This window comes from Phalacrocorax carbo, chromosome 3 (assembly GCF_963921805.1).
Source record: "Phalacrocorax carbo chromosome 3, bPhaCar2.1, whole genome shotgun sequence".
Lineage (NCBI taxonomy): Eukaryota > Metazoa > Chordata > Aves > Suliformes > Phalacrocoracidae > Phalacrocorax > Phalacrocorax carbo.
Genome location: NC_087515.1, coordinates 14,845,564 through 14,870,958, shown reverse-complemented (window position 1 = coordinate 14,870,958; position 25,395 = coordinate 14,845,564). Strand labels below are relative to the sequence as shown.

Below are 25,395 nucleotides of genomic sequence, written 5' to 3'. Positions count from 1 at the left end.
AAGTTGTAAAGGGCCAGAAATCCAGATGCTTTTTAAAAGAAATTCCTGGCACTTTTTTTTTTTATGAAATGTTTGGTTAGCTGCTTCTCCTCTACAAAGAAAGGAGGACCACAGCAAATCTGGGGCTTCTTGAACGTCTCTCTGTTTTTCCACCTTCCAAAATGGTGCTTTATGAAATGTATTTTTGAGTTGAAAGTTACCCTTCTAGATAATGTATAGAGCGTGTTATTGGAAGCTGGGTTGAGAAATGAAATGCAGTCAATACCCTCCCCTTTCTTTAGTAACTAGAAACAATTGAAATATTTGGAACAACTGTTCATCTAGTTTGATTTTTTTAATTTATCCATCCACCCCAAGTCTCATATGTTAAGCAGAGCAGAGTCACTTGCCTTTCTGTAGCTGAGATTAAAATTCCCTGATTGATGGGCTTGCACTCTTTCTTCAATTTACAGAGACGTTCACCGAGTCTCCGCTCTGAGTCTTCACTGGAACAGAGTTTGCGGATTACTGTTGGTAATGACCGGTATTGCATTGGCACACCAGAGCGAAGGAGGCTGCCTGATAGACTGGGCTCACCAATTGATAACCTGAGTGACAGGTATGGTCCTCCACAGATGGGGATTCAAGTGTGTGAAACAGTAAGAACGTGGGAATGGCTGTGCTGGGTGAGACCAAACATCTAACTAGCCCAGTGAATGCCTAAGTAATGAGGATAAGAGGGCAAGCATGTAGTGATGCTTCCCTGGAATAGTCCCCTGGCCTCCAGAAAGTTGTGGTGCAGGGGATTCCAATCAAAAGTCGCTGCCTGAGTTCATAGTAACTCTAAACAGATATTTCTTCTCTGATTTTTGTCAACTGCTTCTAAAACAAATATAAACTAAAAGCGCTCAGAGGGAGCAGGAGGGGGCTGCTTCATTTGACAATTCACAGCTTCAGCCACCTCCTTCTGTTTCTTATGAACCTACCTAGTCCTGACTGAGAGGAAAGTTGCTTATGATAGCGTAAAGATTCAATGTCCTCATTCATTGGGAGGAATATCTACTTTCCTGATTTTTGAGAATAGTCCAGAAGAAAGCTCTAGCATAGCTTGAATAAAATTTATTTTGACTTTAAAAACCATGCAGAAGAGAAGTGAACATAGTCAGTCAGTCTCATACATGATAAAATAAGTGTTAGAATTCTTAGGGACCTTTGATTGGAATTAGAGAGAAACAGAGTTAATGAAGAGATGTCTTTTATGTTAAAAATACTGTTGTGAGCCGTGAAATGTATTAATAGATACTCTTTGGAAATCTTTGCTGTCAGTAGGAGAGCAGGTATAATCTGACAAAAGAAGTAAAATCAGAAGACTTTTGTAAATAAAAATGTTTTCTTTGTCTTGAATTGCGACATTAAACATGGCACAGTTTATGCCCCAGAGCATATAATTGCAGTTTCAGGTCAGGGATAAGCATCCAGCACAAAAAAAGCACTATGACTTCAGTTTTTGATGCAAATATCCCTAGCTGTTTAAAATAAAAAAAAAAAAAAAAGAGAAGAAAGAAAATAGGGAAGTGACAGAACGAGTGAATTTCCTGCCTTTCTCAAGTGTAAAGTTAAGTTCAGCAGGTGTGGAAAACCAAATGAGAGTTCAGTTTTCAGTACTGTCACTTTTATGCCTTTACCTCAGTTCTGGGATCAGTGTTAGATTTGTAAATCCCCTGTGCAGTCTGCAGTCTCCTGAATGAAATGAGTGCATGTGCTCAGGGAGAGTACAGTGGTTGGAAGGAGCAGTAAATGCCAGAGAACTGGCATTGCTCTGGCAAATTAAGAACATGCAGGCAGGGGGTGTGTGTTTGTCCCATTGCTTCCTTTTTTCCCCATGAGGTTTTATATTTAACCTGTTTTGTGGTTGGAATGCCTGGTTAGAAGTAGCATCAGGTACAGTGGAGCTTATGTTAATGTAAGAGTGAAAATGACAAAAAACTTTCACTTAATCTCCGCTACAGGACCCATAGATGTAAAAAAAATATTCAGAATAGATTCCTGAGAAGGTTTAAAAGTGGCAGATGAATCAGAATGAGAATAAGAGAAAGTGAGACCATGTAGACCTCAGGTTTTTAAAGTGACTTCCCATACATCTGTAGTGGGTATGCAAGGACTCCATGTGATTACACTGACTTTTTTTCCCACCACCCCCGATCTGTTTGTGCTGGCTGCACTTGTCTGAGTAGTGCCCACTGTGTCTGGAAGCCTGAAGTGTGTCACAACCTAGTCATCCACATTTCTTCACTGTTCAGCCATTTTGGTCATTTTTGAAAGACACTTTGTATTTGGTTAAGGACATTGTTTATCATGTATTTTTCTCCCCCATCTGAGAGGCTGCCCTGGTACTAGGACACCGACTTTATGTCTATCACTGGACTTTAAAGTAGCCCTTATTGTGACTCATCATTGGGTTTAAAACTGGGCATATCACATTCTTACTTGGTGTGTGGTATGTTCTCATTCATATTTAACAAAAAAAAAAAAAAATTAGAGTGTTTTCTAAAGATGTCTCTTCAAATTTTGAAGTAATTGGAGCAAATAATAATGAATTTAGTTATTCTCAGCTATTTTTGCTAACTCCTCAGAGATTTCAAGCAATAATTTTTACAAATTATTCTCTGTAATTTGCAGGGCCTTGGGATGGTAGAGAGCTTCATTAGCCTATAAAGGAAATAAAATACCAAAGGATGGAAATCAGGGATGCTTTTGGATTCTTCTGCAGCAGTGGATTTTCAGGATACCCCAGGAGAATTTCTCAGGGTGTGTGTCCATGTGCAGGTCAATCCTAAAACATCTGTAAGAACTTGCCCCAAGTTTCTAGGGCAGCTGGCCTCCTGCACATGTCTAAGTAAGCATACTGAATGCTGCTGGACTGTGACTTCAAGGTCACCTGAGTAGCTTCAGTCTTCTGCTTCAACAAATTAGTATTTTTTTGTCTCCCAGAATCTCAGTCTATCTAAGTGAGGAATATATTTTATCCCTCTCCCTGTCTTCCACCTCTCCCTCTGTCAGTATTTTTAAGACATTCTACTGAGCTGGCATAAGCTATACAGAGCATCCCACCAATTCTGTCATTGGAGGTTAATCCAAAAGATTAGACCATATCACCGTAGAGAGTTGGTTTGTGTTAAGCTGTGCTCTGAAATAGCATTTTTTTGGCATAATGTCAAGAGTGACAGTTGGCTTGAGTACGAACAGCTCATTTGACTTCCTATTCAAAGACTGTGTGTTAAGGTGGAGTCCTGTTGGTTGCTGACAGCAGAATACCATTATTTATTTGTGTTTCTGTGTATGTGAATAAATATGCCAAAAAGTCAACTTACTTTACAGTGGTTGTAGTTCTCAGAGGCATCATGTCTATTTAGTCTGTGGTCTGTTTTCCTCTGAAACTGCAGATTCCAGTGATTCATGGATTCTGTGTTGGTGAAGGAATTGGGATGGTCACAGGGGTGGTCACAGTGGTACCACCTTGTATCCCCTCTCAGGGATGCAGTGGCCTGTAGTGGACTTTGCTGGCTAAAAGCACCCAAACCAGTTAAGAGGGACGTATCTCTGTTGGACTGTATTTATAGAAAAAGTATTTCAAAGAATTGCAGTTTCTGTAAGGCAAGTAATCCTTTTCCTCATACCTGGATTTAATCTTTGGATTTTAAATTTGCATGTTAGCTGTTCAGAGTGCATTTGGAACATCTTCCTAGTTGTAAATTAGTAGTTTTGCTGTTCCTTTCTTTCCAGAGTATGATTAAATATTTCTTCTGCTTTGTCACTGCAGTCAGAGCGTTTGAATTGTAGGTTACACCTGGCAAGCAGGCATGCCATTTGCAGAAAAATGAGCTGAAGGTATATGGTGAAATACATCTGTTACTCCACCAGCTGCATTCAGGCAGCTTGTATAGGTTTAGCAGGCTCTCAGAAAAGGTGACAGTGGGGTTAGACATAGAATCACAGAATCACAGAATGGTAGGGGTTGGAAGGGACCTCTGGAGATCATCTTGTCCAACCCCCCTACTTCAGCAAGGACATCCAGAGCAGGGGGCACAGGAATGCATCCAGGTGGGTTTTGAATGTCTCCAGAGAAGGAGACTCCACAACCTCCCTGGGCAGCCTGTTCCACTGCTCTGGCATCCTCACAGGAAAGAAGTTTTTTCTCATATTGAGGTGGAACTTCCCGTGTTCCAACTTGTGCCCATTGCCCCTTGTCCTGTCACTGGGCACTAATGAAAAGAGTCTAGTCCCATCATCCTGACACCCACCCTTTAGATATTTATAGGTATTGATGAAATTCCCCCTCAGTCTTCTCTTGTCCAGGCTGAACAAACCCAAGCCCCTCAGCCTTTCCTCTCAAGGGAGATTCTCCAGTTCCCTGATCATCTTGGTAGCTCTCCGCTGGACTTGCTCAAGCAGTTCCCTGTCCTTCCTAAACTGGGGAGCCCAGAACTGAACACAGTACTCCAAATGTGGTCTCACTAGGGCAGAGCAGAGGGGGAGGATAACCTCTCTCGATCTGCTGGCCACACTCCTTTTAATGCATTCCAGGATGTTGTTGGCCTTCTTGGCCGCAAGGGCACAGTGCTGGCTCATGGTCAGCTTATTGTCCACCAGCACTTCCAGGTCCTTCTCAACAGAGCTGCTTTCCAGTAGTTCAGCCCCCAGCCTGTACTGGTACATGGGGTTGTTCCTCCCCAGGTGCAGGACCTTGCACTTGCTCTTGTTGAATTTCATGAGGTTCCCCTTGGCCCAGCTCTCCAGCCTGTCCAGGTCTCGTTGGATGGCAGCACAGCCTTCTGGTGTATCAGCCACTCCTCCCAGCTTGGTATCATCAGCGAACTTGCTGAGGTTACACTCTATCCCATCATCCAGGTCACTGATCAATATGTTGAACAGGACTGTACCCAGGTCAGCCTACATACCTTTATGTAGGCTGTGAACAGCAACATTTATGCATGAAATTCAATTCTAGCTACTTTTAGATATTTTTGTGCTTTTAGGGGGGATGGATGTGTGTAGTTTGCTGGAAACTGGAAAGATACCATCTAATACTGTGGGTACTGTTGTATGCCAGATATGCCTTATAAGATGTGTTGGACTGATAAAGCATCTAATAACATATGAAAAGCTTTGCAATGATGCAGGTTAGAGATAAAATGAAGTTTTGTGTTGGTTTTATTCTTAAATATGCAAGTGTAAGCTATGAAAATACTCAATAAAAAGACCTTGTCTATTTATGTCTGTTATTCTTTAGTCTGGTGACTTTAAAAATGGGGGTTGTAATTTATCTGCACTTTTTTTTGAAGATTTCATCTGGCATGATTTGATTTGTCCCTTCTCAGATCTGTGGAGGGACATTTCTCAGTAGGAGGAGGTGGTTTTTGAGGATTCAGGCAATTATACGTGGTTTATCTCAAGTCAATGTCTTGGTCACTCAGGAAGGAGATTTGTCTAGGTTTTCTGTCCCATTGATTTCACTTAAGGAGCACATTTGCTTCCTGTTCTTGGAGGTTCTTTCTAGATTTTTGAAACACCTGTGAGTAAAAACAGCAGCTGGTAATTTTTAAGTGGTTTGGTTTATTTCCGCCTGATCTAAAGAACAGTCCTCAGAAAAGTTTTTAGGGGTGGGGAAAAAAGCCTTAGTTAAAACAGTACTCCTAATTGGACGTGTGTACAGAAATCAGTCCTAAAGAAGATACTCCAAGAGATGTAGCTAGTTATTCTGGTGGTGTGTCAGGTGCACGTCCAGTGTGTACAAAAATGCAGTGGCTGGCACAAAGGAGTGATACTATTACATTTACTATCCCTGGTTCTTAGATATCTTATCAAAAACTGTGCTTCTTTTTGGATATAGCCATTCATGTGGTTAGTGACAGTCCTGTCTACAGATCTGTTGCAATAGAAAATGTTGCTGGAATTTTTGGTCCTTGTCCACAGCTGAAGATAAAAAGAGGATCTGGTTGCATTTGCAAGTGTGAAACTGAATTATACCTTGAATAATTCATATGAAATGTGACCTTGGTGTCTTGCTGGGAGAGGTAAGGAAAGGGATTGTGGTCTGAAATATGATAGTAAGGTGTTTTGAAAACATGTAGTCTTTCTCCTTCACAGAAATAAATCCATCCTATCAATTTTTCAAGGCTTTCCTTCTGCAGTGTGAGTTAAATTCTTCATGTCACTGTGTTTGCAGTTGACTTCCTAGGAGGGACATACAGTACCATGAAAAATAAGTCTCCCTCTCTCCCCTGCCCTTTAAGTACATAAAATGTTGCATCTGTTTAGTGAGGGAGATGTTATTCTGAAACTGATTTAGAAATTTCTTACTCTTGAGTAGGAGTAAGACTTAGTTTACTCTAACTCAAGTACTTATGTTTATTCTATGCTTCTCTTACACAGGGATGATATGGCTGATGGTCCAATATTTACTAGAGGCCTCTCATGTCCTCGAGGCCTTGAGAGATACCCATCGCATGAAGATCAACCTTCAAGTCCCTTCATCATGAGACATGATGAAGACTACCGCAACCGAGATGTTTTCCTCCATCGTTCAGATTATAGTCTGCATTATGGTCGTCGAGAAGAGCTGCCTCGTGGATCTGACAGGGATGGTGACAAACTCAGGAAGTCCTCCTACCCATCAAGGCCAGAAGAGAGGGGACGAGAAATAAAACGTCCACGGTACGAAAAGGATGAGAAGATGCATGGTGTGAGTGGAGAGCATCAGGGTTTCTCATCAGGAACACGAAACTACCGCAGACGAAGCCGTAGCCGCAGTAGAAGCCCGAGCCCAACATACCTGAATGAAGAATTCCGAGAGCTTGACCGTGCAAGGAGGAAAAGAGAAGAAGAAGAGCGTAGTAGAAACCTGAATCATGATGTTTCAGGCAGCAGTTATGTGATCCCCGGCTTGACTAACACGCTACAGACTTCTGAGCCTCGATACACATATAGGCCTGAGGAAATCCCATCCATGCCCAAAAAATCTATCTTGAAGAAACGAGTAGAGATGGAAGTAGAATCTCCTATTCAGGTTTGACCTCTATGTGTCTGTCCGTATGTTTCTACTTTCCAAGACAGCCACTTCATGGTACAGAATGTCAGTTTGATTTCCAAAATAGAAAAGCTGAATCTTCATATTTTCCTGTCTTTGAGAGGACAGGCATCTTTTTGCAGGCCTATACAAGTTAAGATTGCATTAGAAACTTCTAACAGTGAAGGCATTTAATCAAGAATCATAGGTATATAAAATCTGAGGCAGAATAATATGCCTGTGTTCAAATTCAGCCCAGCATGCTGGGCTTTTATAGAAAAGCTGAGGCTTTTTGTACCACAGGCAGTCAGGACATCGATTGAAGCTTCCTGTCTGTCACAGTACCTCTTTCTTATTTCTTTATAGACTTAGAGAACTGCCTAGTGCATCCTCAGTACCTCTGGCTGAAAACATCTTCCAGTTTCCTTGTTTGTTTCCCTTTGAACTGTAGGCTGCAATCAACCCTACTTAATTTGTGCCCAAGCTATGCCAATTGAGTCTCAAAATTAGAGCAATGGAAAGATAAGTGGTTGCAACCACTGTGATAAATTGACTTTTCTCATCTTTTAGCACATCGCTTTTGATCTGCCTGTTGTACTGATTAGTGTTGGTTTGACAGTGGCATGTTTATTTCAGGAGGTGCACCAATACTGAGGATCCCATTCTATACCTATTATTGGAAATCCTATTTAACATGGCATTAATTATGCATATCTGAAGAATTGACTGGGAATAACACCAGTGCACTTGTTTTTCCCTCTGTTGAAATCCTATTTGTCTGTGATTAAACTCAAAGTGTAGCCAAAACTATGTTACGGGGTTTCAATTTAAAAGTTTTGGTTGTTATGCTTGCAAAAAATTAATGAAATATAATTGTGATTTTGTGCATTCTCTGAGATAAGCATTCATTGCTGGACATGACATTCCAGAATCATTAGGCAACTTGTTTTGTAATCTTCTGTGTTCTCTTTCAACTGTATGTTGTCTTTTCTAACTCTCTTCTTCAGCTGTGAACCCGAAGAGAAATTAACATGTTCCTTTGTTTGTTCTGTGAGGTGCATAGTTGCCCCAGAAGGTGCTGTAGTAAATAGTAACTTCTCTGTCTTTCAGCCTGAGGGCTTTTCAAGCAGTCCGGCTCCCAGCAAGGATCTTCCTCTTCTGTCTAGTCATTCATCTTTGCCCCAGAGCAATGACACAGCTCCTTTTGCCTCTGAAGTGGAGAACTTTCTCAAACGGTTTAACAAAGACTCTGTTGTGGAGTCTGCAAACAAGGGGTTGCGTGAGGGTTTACATGAGTGGAGCCCGCTTGCTGGGGCTCCCAAAGACACTTTCACATTTGAAGAGAAGTTTGGAAGCTTTTTAAGTCACAAGGAAAAGGTAGAACCCAAGTCAGAGCCTGCTGATCGCCATACTGACTTCCTGCTGCCTCATGAGAGGGCCAGTCAGGATGGCAGTGGTTTCTCCCGGATTCTGGGCATGATGGCTGATTCTGTCAGTGCTCAGGAGAAGAGGAGGCGTAGCTTTCCTGACATTGAGGATGAAGAGAAATTTCTTTATGGTGATGAGGATGAAGACACCAAAACTGAATCTCTCCCCATTCAGAAGCCCCCAGTGAGTTGTGGCAATGAGATAATAAGCCAGAAAGTGAGCCCACCTCCTTCTCCTGCTCCAGCTGTCAAGCTGGATCCTTTAGAAGAGCCTAATGCTGAATATGCAAAGATCCATGACTTACTCAAAACCATTGGACTTGACATTGGTGTTGCTGAAATTGGAAAACTGGCTGTTCGTACCCAGGAACGCCTTCATGGCAAAAAGTTGGCATCTCGTTCTCCTGATCGTCGCTCTTCAGATCCTCGCAAACTGGACCCTTGGGACTTGCGTCGCAGCCGGAGTGACACTCGTTCTCCTGAGTCAGGCCAGCACCGTTCAGCATCACCTCCAGTCTCTTTCCAGCAGTCTAAAGATGCATCCTCTCTTCAGAAATCAGAATATACTAAGAACAAGCCAGTGGGACAGGATATACCTCCATGCGCACCAGAACAGCCTCTTCCTTCTGTCTCTCTCATTCCCTCAGTTCCACCAGCTCCTGCTAGTTTGCCGCCTACACCTACTTCTGTTTCCCAATACCAAATGCCCAACTATTCCCAGTTCACTGCCACTCAAATGCCCCAAAACTATCCACCTCCCACAATGGCTCCTCCAGGATACGATGCATATGGGCACTATATGGCGTATGCAGCTCCTGGCTGGACTATGTACCCCCCCGCCCAGCAGCCTAATCCCACGCTGCCAGAAGCTCACGGTCTTCTTACTATGGCCATGTCAGCGAACCCCACACGTCCCAACCTCCGGGTGATTGAGACAGTATCTATGGGAAAGGATGTCCCTGATTTAAAAAGAGATGGTTCTGTGCTCGTTCATGTCCCTACCACTCCTGCTCATTCCAAGGTGCCCCTTCGTCTGTCTTCACACCCTCTCAAAAATACCACAGAAAAGATGTCAGATGAAAAAAATCGGGCAGCTCAAAAGCAGAAGGTATGTTATCTATTCTGATACATCAAAACATGTTGGACTGCTTGATTGCTGGGGTAGAAGCTTTTCACTCACCTCTTCAGGTGTGTTTTTTTTTTTCCCTGAGTGTCTGCAGTTTAAAAATGGTTGGACTAATTTTGTTTTTATTAAAGATTTCTAGGCATTTGTCTGTATTACTCTATGACAATTTTTAAAAATGCATTTAAAATCCCCTAAAGTTGTATGCCCATAGGTTATGGCTGAACAGATGAAATCAAGCACAAAATTGAAGTTCTTGGGGCCAGCCAAAATCTTACAGAAAGTACACCTGGTGGACGCAGCTTGGCTTTATTCCACTGAGCTTTAGATATTGAAATACCTGAAGATATCTAGACACATAAATACCTGAAGGGACGGTATAAAGGGTTTTTTTCAGTGGTGTCCAGTGGCAGGACAAGAGGACACAAACTGAAACACAGGAGGCTCCATCCGAACATGGTACATGGTACAATAATACCATGATTAAATACATTTTTAAATACATACTAAAGGATGTCATCATTTGCAGCTGCATATGATTTTCCCTCTATATTTGTATTAATTATCTCTTATAAGAATCACAAAATCAGAAGAACTTAAGGGAAACTGTTCTTTACTTGGTGCATCTGACACCAGTTTAGGTTATGAGTGTTAATGTTTTTCTCTTCTAGTTACCTTGCTTTTTATGATAATTAGAGAATAGTGGGGAAGAACATATTTTAAAATAGGAAACTGTGGTTATATAACTGTCAAAGGACTGGAAGATTCCTGAAAGTTGTTTGAGTTTTCAAACTGGTGTCCACTCAATCTTTGTTGTTAAAATAAGGGCATAGGACCACAGAATGGTTTGGGTTGGGAGGGACCTTTAAAGATAATCTAGTTCTAAGCCCCCTGCCATGGGCAGGGACATTTTCACTAGATCAGGTTGCTCAAAGCCCCATCCAATGGGCCCTTGAACACTGCCAGGGATGGGGCATCCACAGTTTCTCTGGGCAACCTATTCCAGTGTCCCACCACTCTCGTAAAAAAATGTCTTCCTTATGTACAACTTATATCTACTCTTGTTTAGTTTAAAACTGTTACTCCTTGTCCTGTCACTACAGGCCTTGGTAAAAAAGTCTCCCTCCATGTTTCCTACAAGCCCCCTTTATATATTGAAAGGCCGCAATAAGGTCTCCTCAGAGAGAGGGGTGCTCTTCTCCAGGCTGAACAACCACAACTCTCTCAGCCTTTCTTCACAGGAGAGGTATCACGGCCCTCTCATCATGTTCATGGCCCCAACACTTTCATGTCTTTCTTGTGCTGGGGGCTCCAGAGCTGGATGCAGTACTCCAGGTGGGGTCTCGTGAAAAAAGAGTAGAGGCAGAGAATCACCTCCCTCGACCTGCTGGCTGTGGTTTTTGTGCAGCCTGGGATACAGTTTGCTTTCTGAGCTGCAAGCATACATTGTGGGCTCATATCTAATTTTTCATCTACATATACATATCTGCATTAGAGACATTCATTCAGTGTAGCTGTGCTAATGATACATTGTGTTGGTAGATCTGGTAGTAGAAGGGCAGAACATGGCAGAGGCAGGAAGCTTTTTGCCTACTCGGTTATATTACACTCTTCAGAACAGATCAGGCCATGGAAAGGTGGACCACTGAATCCAAGAGAGGCTCAAAAGAAGTAATTTAAAATTTTTGATCTGAGATAACCTGTCTGCTTTTTGTTCAAAGTAACTTAAAGACGAGTACTTACACAAAGTGCTACATCAGCAGATAAGTGAGCTTTCACTGCTTGCAGGATTCAGCTGACACAGTTGAAATTTTGTTGTTAATGAAACCTGGCACTTCTGGAAGAGCTCTGTTGGCTGAAGGTGTGTGGTTTTCTGCTGCGATATTCCCTGGTAGATCCCCTACGCCTCTGCAGAAGTTCTAGGGCTTTGTCTGCACTATAGATATCTTTGGCTTGGGCTTAGTCCACCATTTTCTTGCTGGGGTGGCTTGGAGTATAAAAAGTTGAATGCTCCGGTTGATTCCCCTATGCTGGCGAAAGACCCAGAATAAGAAAATGGTGTTTCGGTGATCTAAAAAAGAAAACCCACAAAACCCCACAAAAAGTCTGGCATTTAAGACATGGCCTATCTGTGTTGGTAGAACTCCTTCCAGGGCTTACTCCAGGCAGGATCTAAGGAACCTGCCAACATTTAAATTTGCCATATTAGTAGTGATTCTCTAGGGAAAACAAGGCCTTGGGTTAGTTGTTTGTTCAAGGGAGGAGTCAGTAGTAAGCTTTAAGAGCATTGTGAAGGTAAAAAATTGGGATTTGCCTCTTGAAAAATGAAGTTGGGAAGGGAATTGAAATAACTTTTCAGGTTTCATTTTAGCATATTGCCTGGTTTCCTTCTGTGAGAATCAATGAAAACCAGTGAAAAGCAGATTTGTAAGCTCTTCATGCCAGAGTTAACCCGACTGAGCAGGAAACAAACTTCATCCAGGTGTTTAATTTCAGACAGTTATGCCTGTAAAATGTATTTTGTGATACAGTTTTGATCAAATTGGAGCAGACGCCTAAGCAATAGCTAAAACTGGCCAGAGTCAAAACAGGAGGCAAGGTGAAGGGCTATGAAGTCTCTTGTCACTGGTGGAACTTGCTAGCTGTAGAGATATTGCATGAGTTTTGAAGAGCCATTTAGCTCTTTCTCATCTTTCTCACCCCTGTGGAAGATAATCAGCTGAGCCTTAGTGCCTTGGGAAATGGTGCAACAAAGCAGTTTTGGGGAATGCACTGCCCAAAAGAAAAAATTCACCTTCACATAGGGTTGAAGTGTGAGCACATGATAAAGTTACCTGCAGATGCAGAGGAAGATAGGTATTTGTTCTGTTAAAATACTTAACATTATGAGAATAGAGAGCAGTGTTCTGTGACTGGCAAACTGAGGTCTTGCTTTCATTCTTGCAAGACTGATTAACTTGTGTTGGGAAAAGAAGAAAATTTAGTCCCCTTCCAATCTGTTTAGGTGATAGAAGAGAGAGAAAAACTGAAGAATGAACGAGAAGCACGGCAGAAGAAGCTTTACTATCTCAAGACTGAATTGGACAGGCTTCGTAAACAGCAAGGTACAGTGCGTACCCTCCCCCTGCCCCCCTGCTTTTTTTTTCCACTGGGATGTGTCATGAGTCCTAGTACCTGCTATGAGAAGTGAAGACCAAAATAATAATAATAGTTTAATATTTCATACTCCTATGAAATCTTATATGATTATGTCATATATATAAAAGATTCATCATTAAACAATATTTTCATACTCTGGAGAATGGAGAACTCTCGAGAAAGCAGTGACCTAATTACTATATTAAAATTAATTATGTCAAAATTTGGCTGTTACACTGAAGCAAACAATTGCTCTTGCATTTTCTTCAGAAGCTTGATAAATAAATTGAACTTCGTGCATTTTAGTGCTTCTTTAGAAGAAGTGAGAAATAGTAACTGAAGATGGCATCATGCCTTTCAGTTTTTCAGTAGTCTTATTTAGAGAAGGAAAAGTCCTCTCTAGACAGAGCTAACTTTTTATTTCTGAAACTTTTGTTTGGTCCAAGTAAATTCTAATTTCCCTTGCATTTGGAAAATTATACTTTTGAATTAGAATGTATGGTTACATTTTTCTTGTTTGGTCACCCAGGGATACAGCGATTGTTAAATTGATTCTCTTGAGGATTATGGTGCCTCTGCTAGGGGTGTGTATGAAGGCAGTCTTATAGAGATGGATCAAGCAGATTTAGGGATGCTGCACCTTAGAGTCAGTTCCATCTTTACAACTTCCTAGTCAAGAATTAGCTGTAATATTTTATATTAGTATTTTGCTTGTTACTGGAATAGTTGTACAGATCTTAAGACAATTTTCCTGTTACATTTCCAACTCTTCTACTTCCTTGATTGGCTCAGGAGAGATGTTGAGGAAAAAACGTCGTGAGAAGGATGGACACAAAGACCCTTTGTTGGTTGAGGTGAACAGACTACAAGAGAATATTGTGAAGGAGATTTCAGAGCTGCATAAAGAATCTGATGCAGCTGACAAGAAGCAGTCTGAGCTTGACAAAGTAGCACAAATCCTGGGAATTAACATATTTGAGAAGCCCCGGAAACCATCTGTGGAAATGAAAGATTCCTCAGAAAAGAACAGCAAGTCAGAAAATGCAAAAGGGCTGGAGAAAACATCTTCCTCCAACAAGGTAAAGTCTTCTGGTTTGTGTGCTAACAATTTTCCCCCTAAGAGAAGAGGGCATTGGGGTGACAGCTGCTCCCGAACATTTACTAGAGGACCAGTTGATGTCATTTGTTATCACATCTCATATGCTGGTTTTAATGGTGCCTGCAGGTGAGAGTCAGGGTTTATGCAGTTCAGTACCATTTACTGGTTTTGATCTTGGTTTTGCTGAGGTGGTTGTTGGATTGAACAGCATCATGAGTGTTTGTAGCTGTTTGGTCTCAGTGCCATACCAGGAGGCATTTCTGGCATGGCCTGTCAAGGAGGAATGTTTGTAGAAGCAAAGCTCTCTGCAAGTTTGGAGCATGGTGGTCTTCTCACTGGGTGATGATATTAACAAATTGCAAGACTTACATATGATTGTCAGCTTAACATGATTATTATGTACATGGTATGTGTTGTCTCTTAAGAAATATCTGTATCATCAGTATGGTCTCTCTGACATGGTCTATACTACTGCGTGCTGGATATACAAAACAGGCTTATCACATTCCAGAAGATAGTTTTTACTTTGGAAGTAGTGTATGATAGTGACATCTGAAAGGTTATTCATGTATTCAAGAGATTAATTATCCTGCTTTTCATATGTTTATTCAAATATGTAACAGAAATAGCTGATGGGAGATGATAGATGCTTTCTGAGTAGACCTTACTGTGTATTTTTTGCAGAGGAATATGTTAGTAGGGTAAGAAGTATTTCCTACAAGGTCACTCAAGTTTGTGTATCATGTAAACTTTTCCTTATGGTTCATCCTGGTCTGGTTCAGACAACTCATTAGATGCCTTTTGTTTAAAGGCTTGCTTCTGTGTTTTGTTTTTGTTGTTTCTCCAGACATCACTGAAGTTTAGTATCCACTTCTACAAATCATTTGTTTCAGTCATCACATTGTAAAACTAAAGTAGGCAACAATGTCTGTTAAATCCTACATTGCATTAAGTTATATTGCTTTCTTTTCTTGAGGTATGATATGTGAATATATTTTTCATTATTTTAACTTCCATTGTTTTTATTATCCAAACCCATAATGAGTTGATCCCCTTTTCATGGCTCCTTATTGTAATATGGAAAATTCTGAGTTCTGGCCAGGAACATTTAATTAATTTTTTAATTTAACATTTAATTAATATTGTCAGATATATGTAGGCGCATAGGACACTGCTTTTAGTCTCTAAGATTCACCTTGTAATTCTGATTATTAACTTCTTTTAATGAAAAGAAAGATGGTGCAGGCCTTTTGACACTGGGATTGGTTGACTGCCAACCTAAGGGCAAAAATGTATGCCTTTCTGCCTATTTGAAGCTACCTTGTGGTCCCTTGCTGCTGAAGCTGTGTCTGTGTGTTGTCGTTACATTGACAGTGCAGGGGTGAAGCTAGCCTTGTTGTACTAAACAGACAGGTCGTCCCTTCAGGGCTTTAAATAGCAACAAATTATAAAGGCATCTTTGAGCTGGGGTTAAGCACAAACTGGTGTTAAGAGTTGGCTGTCACCTATCTATGTGAGAAGGATTTTCTTTTTAAAGTTCTGATTGAGATAGTATTTTTATAGGATATATTGTGTGGGTGTATGTCTGTAAATAACATAAACAATGACACTTCTCAGACATCGTGAACATCCTTCCATGCACTTCCTGCAGATCCTAAGTTGATCTTCTCATTGTTTAAGAGAATTTCAGCTTTGCTATGTTCTTGCAGACAGAATACATGCAAATACTCACTAGGTCACTTCCTACTCTGCTACCAAGAACTAGACTGTATTGGGATATGGGTGTCTGTGGGGTGCATAGTGGGCTGGGTGTTTCTTCGTAGTTTGATTTACAATGTATGTTGTGTGGGGTGGTGTTAATAGGAGGGAATCTACCCCTTTTTATCAAAAGGAATCTAAAGTAAGGGAGGTGTTATTTAACAGTTTTGAATCTGCTTAAGTAAATTTGTTCAACACTGGTAGTGAATAACTGCAAAATCATGCAACCAACTTGGGTCTCCAAAGTTAACATGCTGTTCTTTACAGACTGCCATGCAGATTACAAATTATAACATAATGGGCTTTCAGCCATTGAAATCGTAACTCAAAACACATCTAGTACTATTGTAATCTAAATTAGCAGGGCTCGTTCATGATCTGTTTCAGGGATTATTTGTTTTGCTACTCTGCATTGTTAGTTTAGTATTAATTTTGGTTAGAGTAATGAAATGTCTGTGTATCACTGTATGGTGTCTTTCTGTACAAGTCCATATAAGTGCAAATATCACATGCTTAAGTAACAAGATGCTTCACCTGATATACTTAGGTAATTAACAAAACACCATCTTTCTGTAATTGCTAAGCAATGAGTCTTCTGGAGAATTCAGGAACTCTCAAGTAATGTGATAAAGCTGATTGAGTTAAATACTTCCAGTCAACTAGCTTACTTCCTTTTGCATTCTGCTTTCATCCAAGATACTTTTACTGTAACATCTGAATGCTTCTAGGGGAACCATTTTAGGTCTTCTGGGCATTGTTTGGCTATTATGGTAAATCGGAACTATTCAGATCTTTATGTGAAACCCATAAAGTGGGAAGGGTGCATGCCATAGGGATTTTGTTCATTTGGTTCCTTGATTACCTACAACCATCCAGCCATTACATCTGGGAGCCTTATTGGAAGCTCTTCACTGCGGCCACGCAGCGTCTTAGTCGGCAATACCAGCTCTCTGACACAGTGGAATTAGCCTGGGCGCTGAAAAGCAGGTGATATATTTTTTTTTTTTTGGTGTGTATGGCTTCTGCTAGAGGCAGGTTCTGAGTTATAGAGCATTATGTCTGTCCTGCCTTGTCTTAGAGAAGTGTTTCCTTTTGTTCAATTTAGGAATCAAAAACCACTAATGAAAAATCCAGAGGTAGAAGCCCGAAGCCAGCAGAATCCTCTTCACAGTCCTCCAAACATCCTTTCCAGTTGGCCAATATTTATGAATATTATGATGCAGGGAACCACTGGTGCAAAGACTGCAATACCATCTGCGGGACAATGTTTGACTTTTTCACACACATGCATAATAAGAAACACAGACAGGTATGTTGCAGGCTTCCTTCCCTAAGTGCATTTTGTATTGCTATAAATATTAACACTAAAACATACATCACAGAACTACATTTTACAAGACAACCTGAAGTAATAATGAACCCAAGAAGTCACTTATCAAATTTTTTTTCCGTAATGTTGGACTTGAGCAGTTTGTACAGCTACCGGTGTGTTCTGACTGGTGTAAATGGGGCCTGTGTTCAGTTCACTCAGGACCTAGAGTTAAATATTTGTGTTTCACATGTTTACCTGTCCTTTGCTATTATTTACATTTTACCCTTTTCACAGGTTATTTTCTCATTATAAATTAATTGCAAAATGGGAGGGGAAAGAGAGGAAAACATAGTTCCTGTAAATATTTGCACATTGATTTTAACGTTCAGTGTTCTGAAAGGATGTTAAAAAGGAAAAAGACAAGTGTGCTTGCCTTGCTAGTGTAATATATGAGCCTATATACCTCTGTCACTGTGCAAATAGACCCTGGATCCTTACAACAGACCTTGGGCTTCGAAGACCCAGAGTGAGACCAAACAAGACTCCATAAAACGCATCGATAAGATAACTGTTCCTGCCAAAGGTACGTTAATTCTTTCTAACCTGGATATCATCTCCCTTTGCCCTCTAGCAAATTCAGGTTGCTCAGAGAAAGGAATTTCAAACCTTTACCTTGTTATAGGAACACATACAGATACTGTGTTCTTAGGTAAAAGGCAAATTATTTAATTTCCTGGTTGTTCTGTGGAAAAGGTCATGAAGCAAGAATGTAAGAAAACCATAGCATGGTTCCTTCTCTTCTTTTGAGAGGTTAGTTTTTTATTTTGAGTACCAGGTAACTTTTTCTTTCTCCAGTGAGGTTCTGAGGTGATCTTTGCTAACAATTAGAATTCAGAACATGACCACAAGATCTTGCTGTGTGTGAGCAGATCTTGTGCAGTACTCCATACAGTCTTGCAACAGACTCTTCTGTTCAGTAGATTTTTAGTAGAAGGGTCCCTGAAAAATCACTGATGAGTACTTGGTAGAGTGTGGATACAGAGAATCTGAGAAAGACGTAAGGGAGGGACTACAAGTGATTTGAAAATTAATATAAGATTTAAAATCTGACTGTCTAAATAGGCCTGCCAGTGAACAATCTCAGTTTATTAATCTGTTACGTACTTCTAGTAGTGCCTGCTAAAGGAGGATCTGCAGTGTGTTAGATAACTGCAGCGGGTTCTGTAGGCACAAGGACGCAGTCATGCTGAATTTCAACGAAAATACTTGTGTTTCATAAACCAGGTGTTTAGTATTTAAGCAGACTATACCACAAAGATGGAAAATAGATCAAGATTATAGGAAATGTTAACCCACTTGAATAGGAGATAGCCTTAATATGGTAGAAAGCACGAAAATAATTTTTTGATTCATAGTAATCAAGCTTCTTCACTTTACATGTTTGCTCCTGGTAGTGTTGTTTTCTGTACTGTGAGCGTAAGGGGAGAGCAGCCTTAACTGTTGCAAAAGGAACATTGCTGGAGATTTCACTGTTTTTTTGATATGTTTATCTGGCTTTATTAAGAGCTTGGCATTTATTAAGTTTTGTTTCTCTGATCATTTTATTGGCCTTTTCAGGCTCTGAGTTTCTGATTCCCATCACTGGATATTATTGCCAGCTCTGTCACGAATTTTTTGGAGATCAAATCTCAGCAGAGCAGCATGTGAAAAGTCATCCTCACAATGAGAAATATAAGGTTGGTAACTGGTGTACCAGGAGTGAGTCATTCTTTGTGTTAGCTTCTACTTGTTCTGTCTTCCTTTCCTGAAGAATGACATTTGACTCTTCAGAGTATATGTATTTGGTTATCTTCACTACTTTGTACTTAACTAAACAAGCAGAACTTCCCACTACATAGAGACTAATCTTTCATCTTCATGAGGCTGAAATGGTGTTTAAGTCCCGGTGTTGATTTTCAAACTCTTCTGTAAAATGCCAACACTACTGCAAGCCACCACTCAATTAATATTAAATTACAGAATGTGGAGTTTGTAGCATCTCAGTTTCTTGGTAGGAAGAAGTTCTCTGCTTTCTTAGTGTTGAAACGGCACTTAATGAACAAGCAAAACTGTTACAGAGCTGAATTTATTTATTTATTTGGTTTTTGTTTGTTTATTTGTCTATCGCGGAAGCAGTGGCTAAAATTGTGCCATTTATTTCCACAGAAATACATAGATGAAAACCCACTCTATGAAGAGAGGAGAAATCTAGACCGCCAAGCTGGATTGGCTGTAGTTCTGGAAACAGAACGCAGACGACAGAGTGAGCTGAAACGGAAACTAGTCGAGAAACAGAAAGAAGAGAAGGATGAAAAGAAACCAAAAATAATAAAGAAAGAGGAAGCAAAGAGCATCCCGGAGCTTGGAGAAGGGACTAGTGAAATTCAAGGCAAGATAGATTCTTCTGGGCGAAAAATGGGTATCAAGCTTAAGCTAAAGAAGGAAGAGAAGAAGGAGGAGAAAAAAGAAGAAAAGAAAGAGGAATCTAAGAAGGAATCACCAAGCCAGACTTCCTTTGGGAAATTCAGCTGGAAAAAGACTGAGAGAGAGGATAAAACCCCAGGAGGAGCTATTCCAAAGGAGGAGAGTACAGAAGGAAATAAAGAGGAGAATAAGTGTCAGTCTGGGAAACCCCATATCAAGCCCATTGAAATCAAGCTGTCTGGCAAAACTGTTATTCCACACACTAGCCCGTGGACACCAGTTGTTTTCACATCAACACCAGCAAAAATTCTACCCAACCTACCAGTCCCCACTATGATTTTCAGGAAGTCTACTACAGCAACAGTTAGCAAACCAGCACCTTTAAACACCTTTTTATCCATAAAATCCTCTGGAGCTACCACCAAACCACTGCCTGTGGTAAAAGAAACCAATGCAGATCTTCTACTGCCTCCAGATATTATCTCAAAAGCTTTTGGCGGAGAAGAAGTTATTTTGAAAGGGGCAGAGGAGGATTTGAAAGCAGCAGAGAAAAGTGAGTCTTCTCAGACTTCTGATATACCACCTCCACCCCCTCCTCCACCAGCAGTCCAGCAGGCAGCTGTCATCCCTGCAGATGAAGTAGCTCCAGGTGTGTCTGAAAGCGAACAGACAATGCTGGCAATGCCTGTGAGACCCCCTCCACCACCACCACCTTCGACTGCTTTCAGTGAACAGGCGAAAAAGGTAGAGAAACGAAACTCTTGCTTGGCCACAGCCAATGCTAAAGATCTCTATGGTATTTTCTACAGTAGTGGTGGAAAGGGTTCGGCTGACAGCAAGCTTGCAAGTTCTGCACTTTCAAATGGAGAAAACTCTAACCTAACAAAACCTGCAGACTTATCTGCAAACCCTAGATCAAATAATAGCTCATCCTCCTTGAAAGAGGATTCTCAGAATGTGGCTACTGAAGTTAGCCGAGTACACTCAGCTGAGAGAAGCTCAGAACTGGAGAAAACTGATATTCAGGACGCTTTAATACTTAATACTGAGATGTGCCCTGACATTGAAAATGGTATTCAGAAAGATGTAGGTGAAAAATTTCAGACTCCTCTTTCAACAGATGTTCAGACTATATTGAAAGAAGATTCCTCACCGTGTAATAATCCAGTAACAGGGAGTTTGGTTCGTGGTGAGAATCAGCCTGAAATGAACAAGAATCCACTTCAGCCTCAGCTATCGGAAATGTCAGTCACAGAGTTGCCAGAAACAAAAACTTCATCTGGTATCCAGATGCCTGCAGAAATTGGACTTGTGGATGCAGGAGGTAGAGAGCATGTAGACAGTCAGGAATTCTGTGATATACAGAAAACAGAGGTCCAAGAGAAAGTTGGACAGGAAGATGCAAATAAAACGGTGGTTACTAATACGAATATTCCTGGTACCTTGGAGAAAGATGCAGAGATGAAAGACTGGGAAGTAAAAGTGGTAAAGCCTGAGTTTAGCTTACACCCAAAGACTTTGTTATATGAAACACAGAATGAAATTAAAAATTTGGGAAATTCTCCTTTGGTAGAGGAAAAGCTGAGTGATAACTATAGAACTCACTCAGAAACTGATAGTCCAGACTTGCTCTGTAATTCTCAAAACACTTCAAAAGAAAAAGCTTTAGTAGCAGTACTGACAGAGCAGAATTCGGTTGATGCCTCCTTAAAAGATGTAAAACTGAGAAGTGTAGCTTTGGAAGTATCTCAGCCAGGCGTCCTTGGCGAAGCTTCCCGAATTTTAGAAACCCAAAATAAGATTTCAGAATTAACAGGAAGTCCTGGTGAATGGGACACTTCCAGAACTAGTAATGGAGAAGAACAGGTCATCACAACCCGTTCTTGTTCTGAAAGTGGTTGGGATCTATCAAATACTCCAAACGTAGAAATAAAAACTGGTTCAAATGAAGTTAGTGCTTCAGAATTGACAGAGGTACGGCCAGACATATGTCTTGCCAACACAGAAACTAGAAGTAGCATATCAGAAGCTCAAGAAAAAGTTCAACCTGAATCTTCAGGCTGTGCAGTATTAGATAACCAAACCCAAAGGCAGGAAGTTGCATGGTTAGTCAACACCTGCTCTGCGAACATTGTTGAACTCAGATCCAGTGTAGAATTAGTAGTTGAAGTTGAAAAAAAATCATTAAGACACACTGGATCTGATGCAACATTAGATAATGTTTTTGTCAAGAGAGATGCAAAAGAAGTAGGGTCTGGAGGCTTTTCTAGGGCTCACTCTGATCTTGTCCAAGAATCAGTAGTTGCTTTATCAGCAGATTTCCATAGGGAGCACCTTTCAGAAGAAGCTGTCCACTCCCCAGAAACAAGGCATGAGGCTGTGAGAACCTCAGCAGCCAATGACTTTCATCTGAATACCTCTCACTCAGGATTGAACACTGAGAAATCTGAAAGTCTTTCTGCAAATGTTCGTGTGGATAACAAGAAGGCTTCTTTGACATCAGAAGATGTGAAGCACAATGAGACTCCCTCCCAGAAAGCAGAGCTGAAGTTCAAAAGCACTGATTTCAGTTTGGGAGATACTAAGGTAAAACATGAATGCTTCAGCATCCTTACAGCGGGACTTTTAAACGAGAATACAGAAGTCTCAAAACTAGAAACTATTGCATCCATAAGGCTGGAGTCCAGTAAAATTAGGAAGCTGGGCATTGAAAATACAGTGGATGAAACAGAGATTACTGACTTTGCTACATTGACTTCTGGTAGTCGGGAAGATAAATTTTGCACACGGATTTCACAAACAGGTATGCCACAGCTTGGAGTGCAGTCCTCAAATAGTGACACTACAGAAGCGGTAATGCCAATTCTAGAAATGCAGGGCATTTCTTCCATGTCTGAGATCCTTCTGCAAGTTGGGGAGAGCAAAGGTGGCGCTGTTGAAATGCCGTCACTGAGTTGTGATGGAGGCTGCACAGTAAGTCAGGCTTCTGGGTGCGTGGAAACTTCCCTTCCTGGGCTCAGAGAAACTCACAGAAAGGAAGGTGGCTCAGGAGACAAGGGAGCATGCACCATCCAGAGCAAGAAGACTGAGCAAACAGAAACTGCTGACAGTAGTTTGGAAGCTACAACAAATTCAGGAATTGCTGAAAGCTTAGCAGAAAGCCCAGTGGGTTGAAGTGAACCCAGCCAGTCCCAATATTTGAGGAGCCAGAGCTGGGATTATGTATATGTTTTTTCTTTGTTTTTTTTTTGTTCCCGTTGAGGGTTTTGGGTGTACTTTGCATCCTGTGGTAGGACTTGACTAACGTGAAATATCATCAGAAACGAGACACATACTTTATTCTGTACATAATTGTGTAAAATGTTTTTTCATGTCAATTTTTTTGCCAATTTCTTTTCTACACTCTGCTATTAAAATGGAATCTCTCGTTTATAATGCGTGCGTCTTTGTTGTTTATTTTGGGGGCTTTTATTCTTTGACCATTCTTGGATGATTTCCAGCTCACCCTGTTTGTGTCAGTAGCACCATGAGTAGCCCAGCTGTTGGTCAAGCTCAAGACCGGCAGTTTAGAACTTGACAAAATGGAGACTTACAGAAGAGCTAAAACTGAAAATTTCTTTAAACTGTAATGCATGGTTTTGTTTACTTTCATTGTTTGAAATACAAAAATGTGATTAGAGTTGATTTGTTTGTTTGTTTGTTTGTTTATGTCTCTGTGATTTGTAATTACTGTTGTATTACATCTGTACTTAAGCTGTTTCATTGTATTGTATAAGCACATGTGTGGATGCCACATCACTAAGCAAGGGGAGAAAATCTGTCCGACTGGCTTTTGGAGAAGAAGACTAATCGGTAAGGCTCTGTGGCCTGACACCCGGACCAGACATATTGAGGTCACTTACATGATTTGAAATGGGCTTTCTTTCATTGTATTGTGATCCAGTAACTATTTGTGTTAAATCATTTAGCAGCTGACCAGCTCTGAAGAAGCAGAAGATCAGAACCCTGGTGTCAGGAATTGGACTCGCTTCATGTGATACAGACACATGCATGCCTACCCTGAATGGTCCTTGAGCTATCAAAAGCTCTAGTTTGATGGTTCTCATTTGTATAGCTTGTTAAAGACTGAAGTATTAAATGTGTTTGCTTGGATAAATATAACATTTTTATTTGTAAATTGTTAAAAAAATAAACATATGGTGGTCAACAAGACTTACTTCTTTTTTTTTTTATCTCAAGGAAAGTGTTTTATTTCAATTAGTTTCTAACTCCTGTAGTAGCTGATAAAATTGAGAAACCGTAGATGATGAAGACATTCAACAGTTAGTCTGCTCAGTAAAAACCTGATTTATTCCCAGCTGAAGTCAATGGAAGAATGACTGTCAACATCATCAGTGGAAGTTTGTCTGAAGTCCTGAGCCTTGTGTAAAGCTCAAGGTGGGGGGGTCAGGGACAAAACCCAAGCAGAGTTCATATTTCTGTAATCGCTATCAACATGTGGATTTCCGGGGTGGGGGGGAATTACCATTTGTCTTCTGTTTCCATGACTGTGTGTGAAGAAGGTATGAAACAGTTTTCAGAGTCATTATGGTGGTTTTCATATTAGAAATGTAAGAACTATCTATGTGGAATTTGGAAATCTAGTATAAATGGTCAAGTTGCCAAAAATGTAATTAAGAAGGGATGAGGGTTTTGAGGAAAGGCTCTTTTGAGCTGCTTTTATGATGTGAAGCAGTTACTGCATTGAATATAAGAAGTCTTTGTTAGTATCACTGCCCTACTTTCTTCAAATAACCATTTGCTGTCAAAACCAAACAAAGAAAGGTTTGACATGCTTTGATACTTTTAAAATGGGGTGGGGTAGTGAGTAGAGATTGCTTAAATCCTGGTTTATAAAAAAGACTGTTGTAGCTGTTTCTCAGTTTTCTTTTGTAAATTTTTTTTTTATCATATATCTGAGTCTGTTTGTTTACATTTGACAGCTAAATTTTCCACCCCCATTTCTCTCTAGTTTCTTCAGTGAAATGCCTGGTCCCTTGTAAAACCACAGAGGAAGAGGGGAACTGATTTTCTTGCCTGCTTTGTATTGAGGGATATTAGTGCAGGGAAGGGAGATATTAAAGGGAAGGCTGAATTTTTGCACAGTTCTGCATTTTAGATGCTGCTGTTTTGGAATACAGACTTGGTTTCTGGTTAGTTTCCTTTTGCAGATTGGTTTTCATGAAGGTCTCGGTGCATGCAACAGCAAACAGAATCATTTGGACAATCATCTTCTTCAGACAACTGTATTTGGTGTTGTGTTACCTGTGTGGGACATACTATTGATTAACTTTATTTTGGGGGAAAGGACATCAATATAAATCAAATATCCTTGTTACGGGCTCTCCTACAGTTGCTTCTACAAGTAGTGGTGGTGTTCGGTGCAGAACCTGGCTGGCCACGAATGGAGAGCAGCTGGCACCAAGGGAAAGCAAGAACTTTGCAAGTGAAAAACTGAGATTGTTACCCCATATTTGTCTTCAGCTTTCCAGAAGCTGAAACTTCCTGTGGTACAAATTAAATAGTACTTCCCTTTGTGCCCTTTCGTCAAATAATTGTTCCTCTGTCCCTGTGTGGAGTAGGGTTCTCTATTCCACACTGGAAGAAAGATAACTGGTCTTTTTTGAGGTAGGAGTGAAAGGTGCTCCTGGAACCACTGGAATGGACAAGAACAAAACGAATGGTGTAGATGATGACATCTAGGCAGATGGGCACACAGAGGCTTTAACAGTGTCTTGCAATTTCATGAAATGGCATATATTTTTATTTATGTATTCTTTTTTTTTCTTTTTTCCTTTTTTTTTTTTTTTTTTTTGCTGTGGTTTCCAGAGGCATGCAGTAAATGATTTATCCACTGTTCTGGTCCCCTGTGCTGGCAGAGCTGTAGCATAGTGCACTGACTGGGAAGCCTTAAGTTCTAGGCTGGCCTTGGACTGTTGACTCCAGATCCTCAGGAGGAGGGGTGAGTTAATGGAGGGGTTTGACTTGTGT

At 40.7% G+C, this 25,395-nt stretch overlaps 1 protein-coding gene across 1 annotated transcript; it reads left to right on the top strand.

Moving 5' to 3' along the window:
* Window positions 1–422: 422 nt before the first annotated feature.
* ZNF318 (zinc finger protein 318) lies at window positions 423–23,577 on the top strand. The gene is made up of 9 exons (XM_064445904.1): window positions 423–598; window positions 6,412–7,045; window positions 8,156–9,580; window positions 12,600–12,699; window positions 13,526–13,812; window positions 16,696–16,899; window positions 17,386–17,485; window positions 18,520–18,638; window positions 19,108–23,577. The coding sequence occupies exons 1-9, from the start codon at window positions 423–425 to the stop codon at window positions 22,537–22,539; spliced, it is 6,477 nt and encodes a 2,158-aa protein (XP_064301974.1). The 3' UTR covers window positions 22,540–23,577.
* The last annotated feature ends 1,818 nt before the right edge of the window (window positions 23,578–25,395 follow it).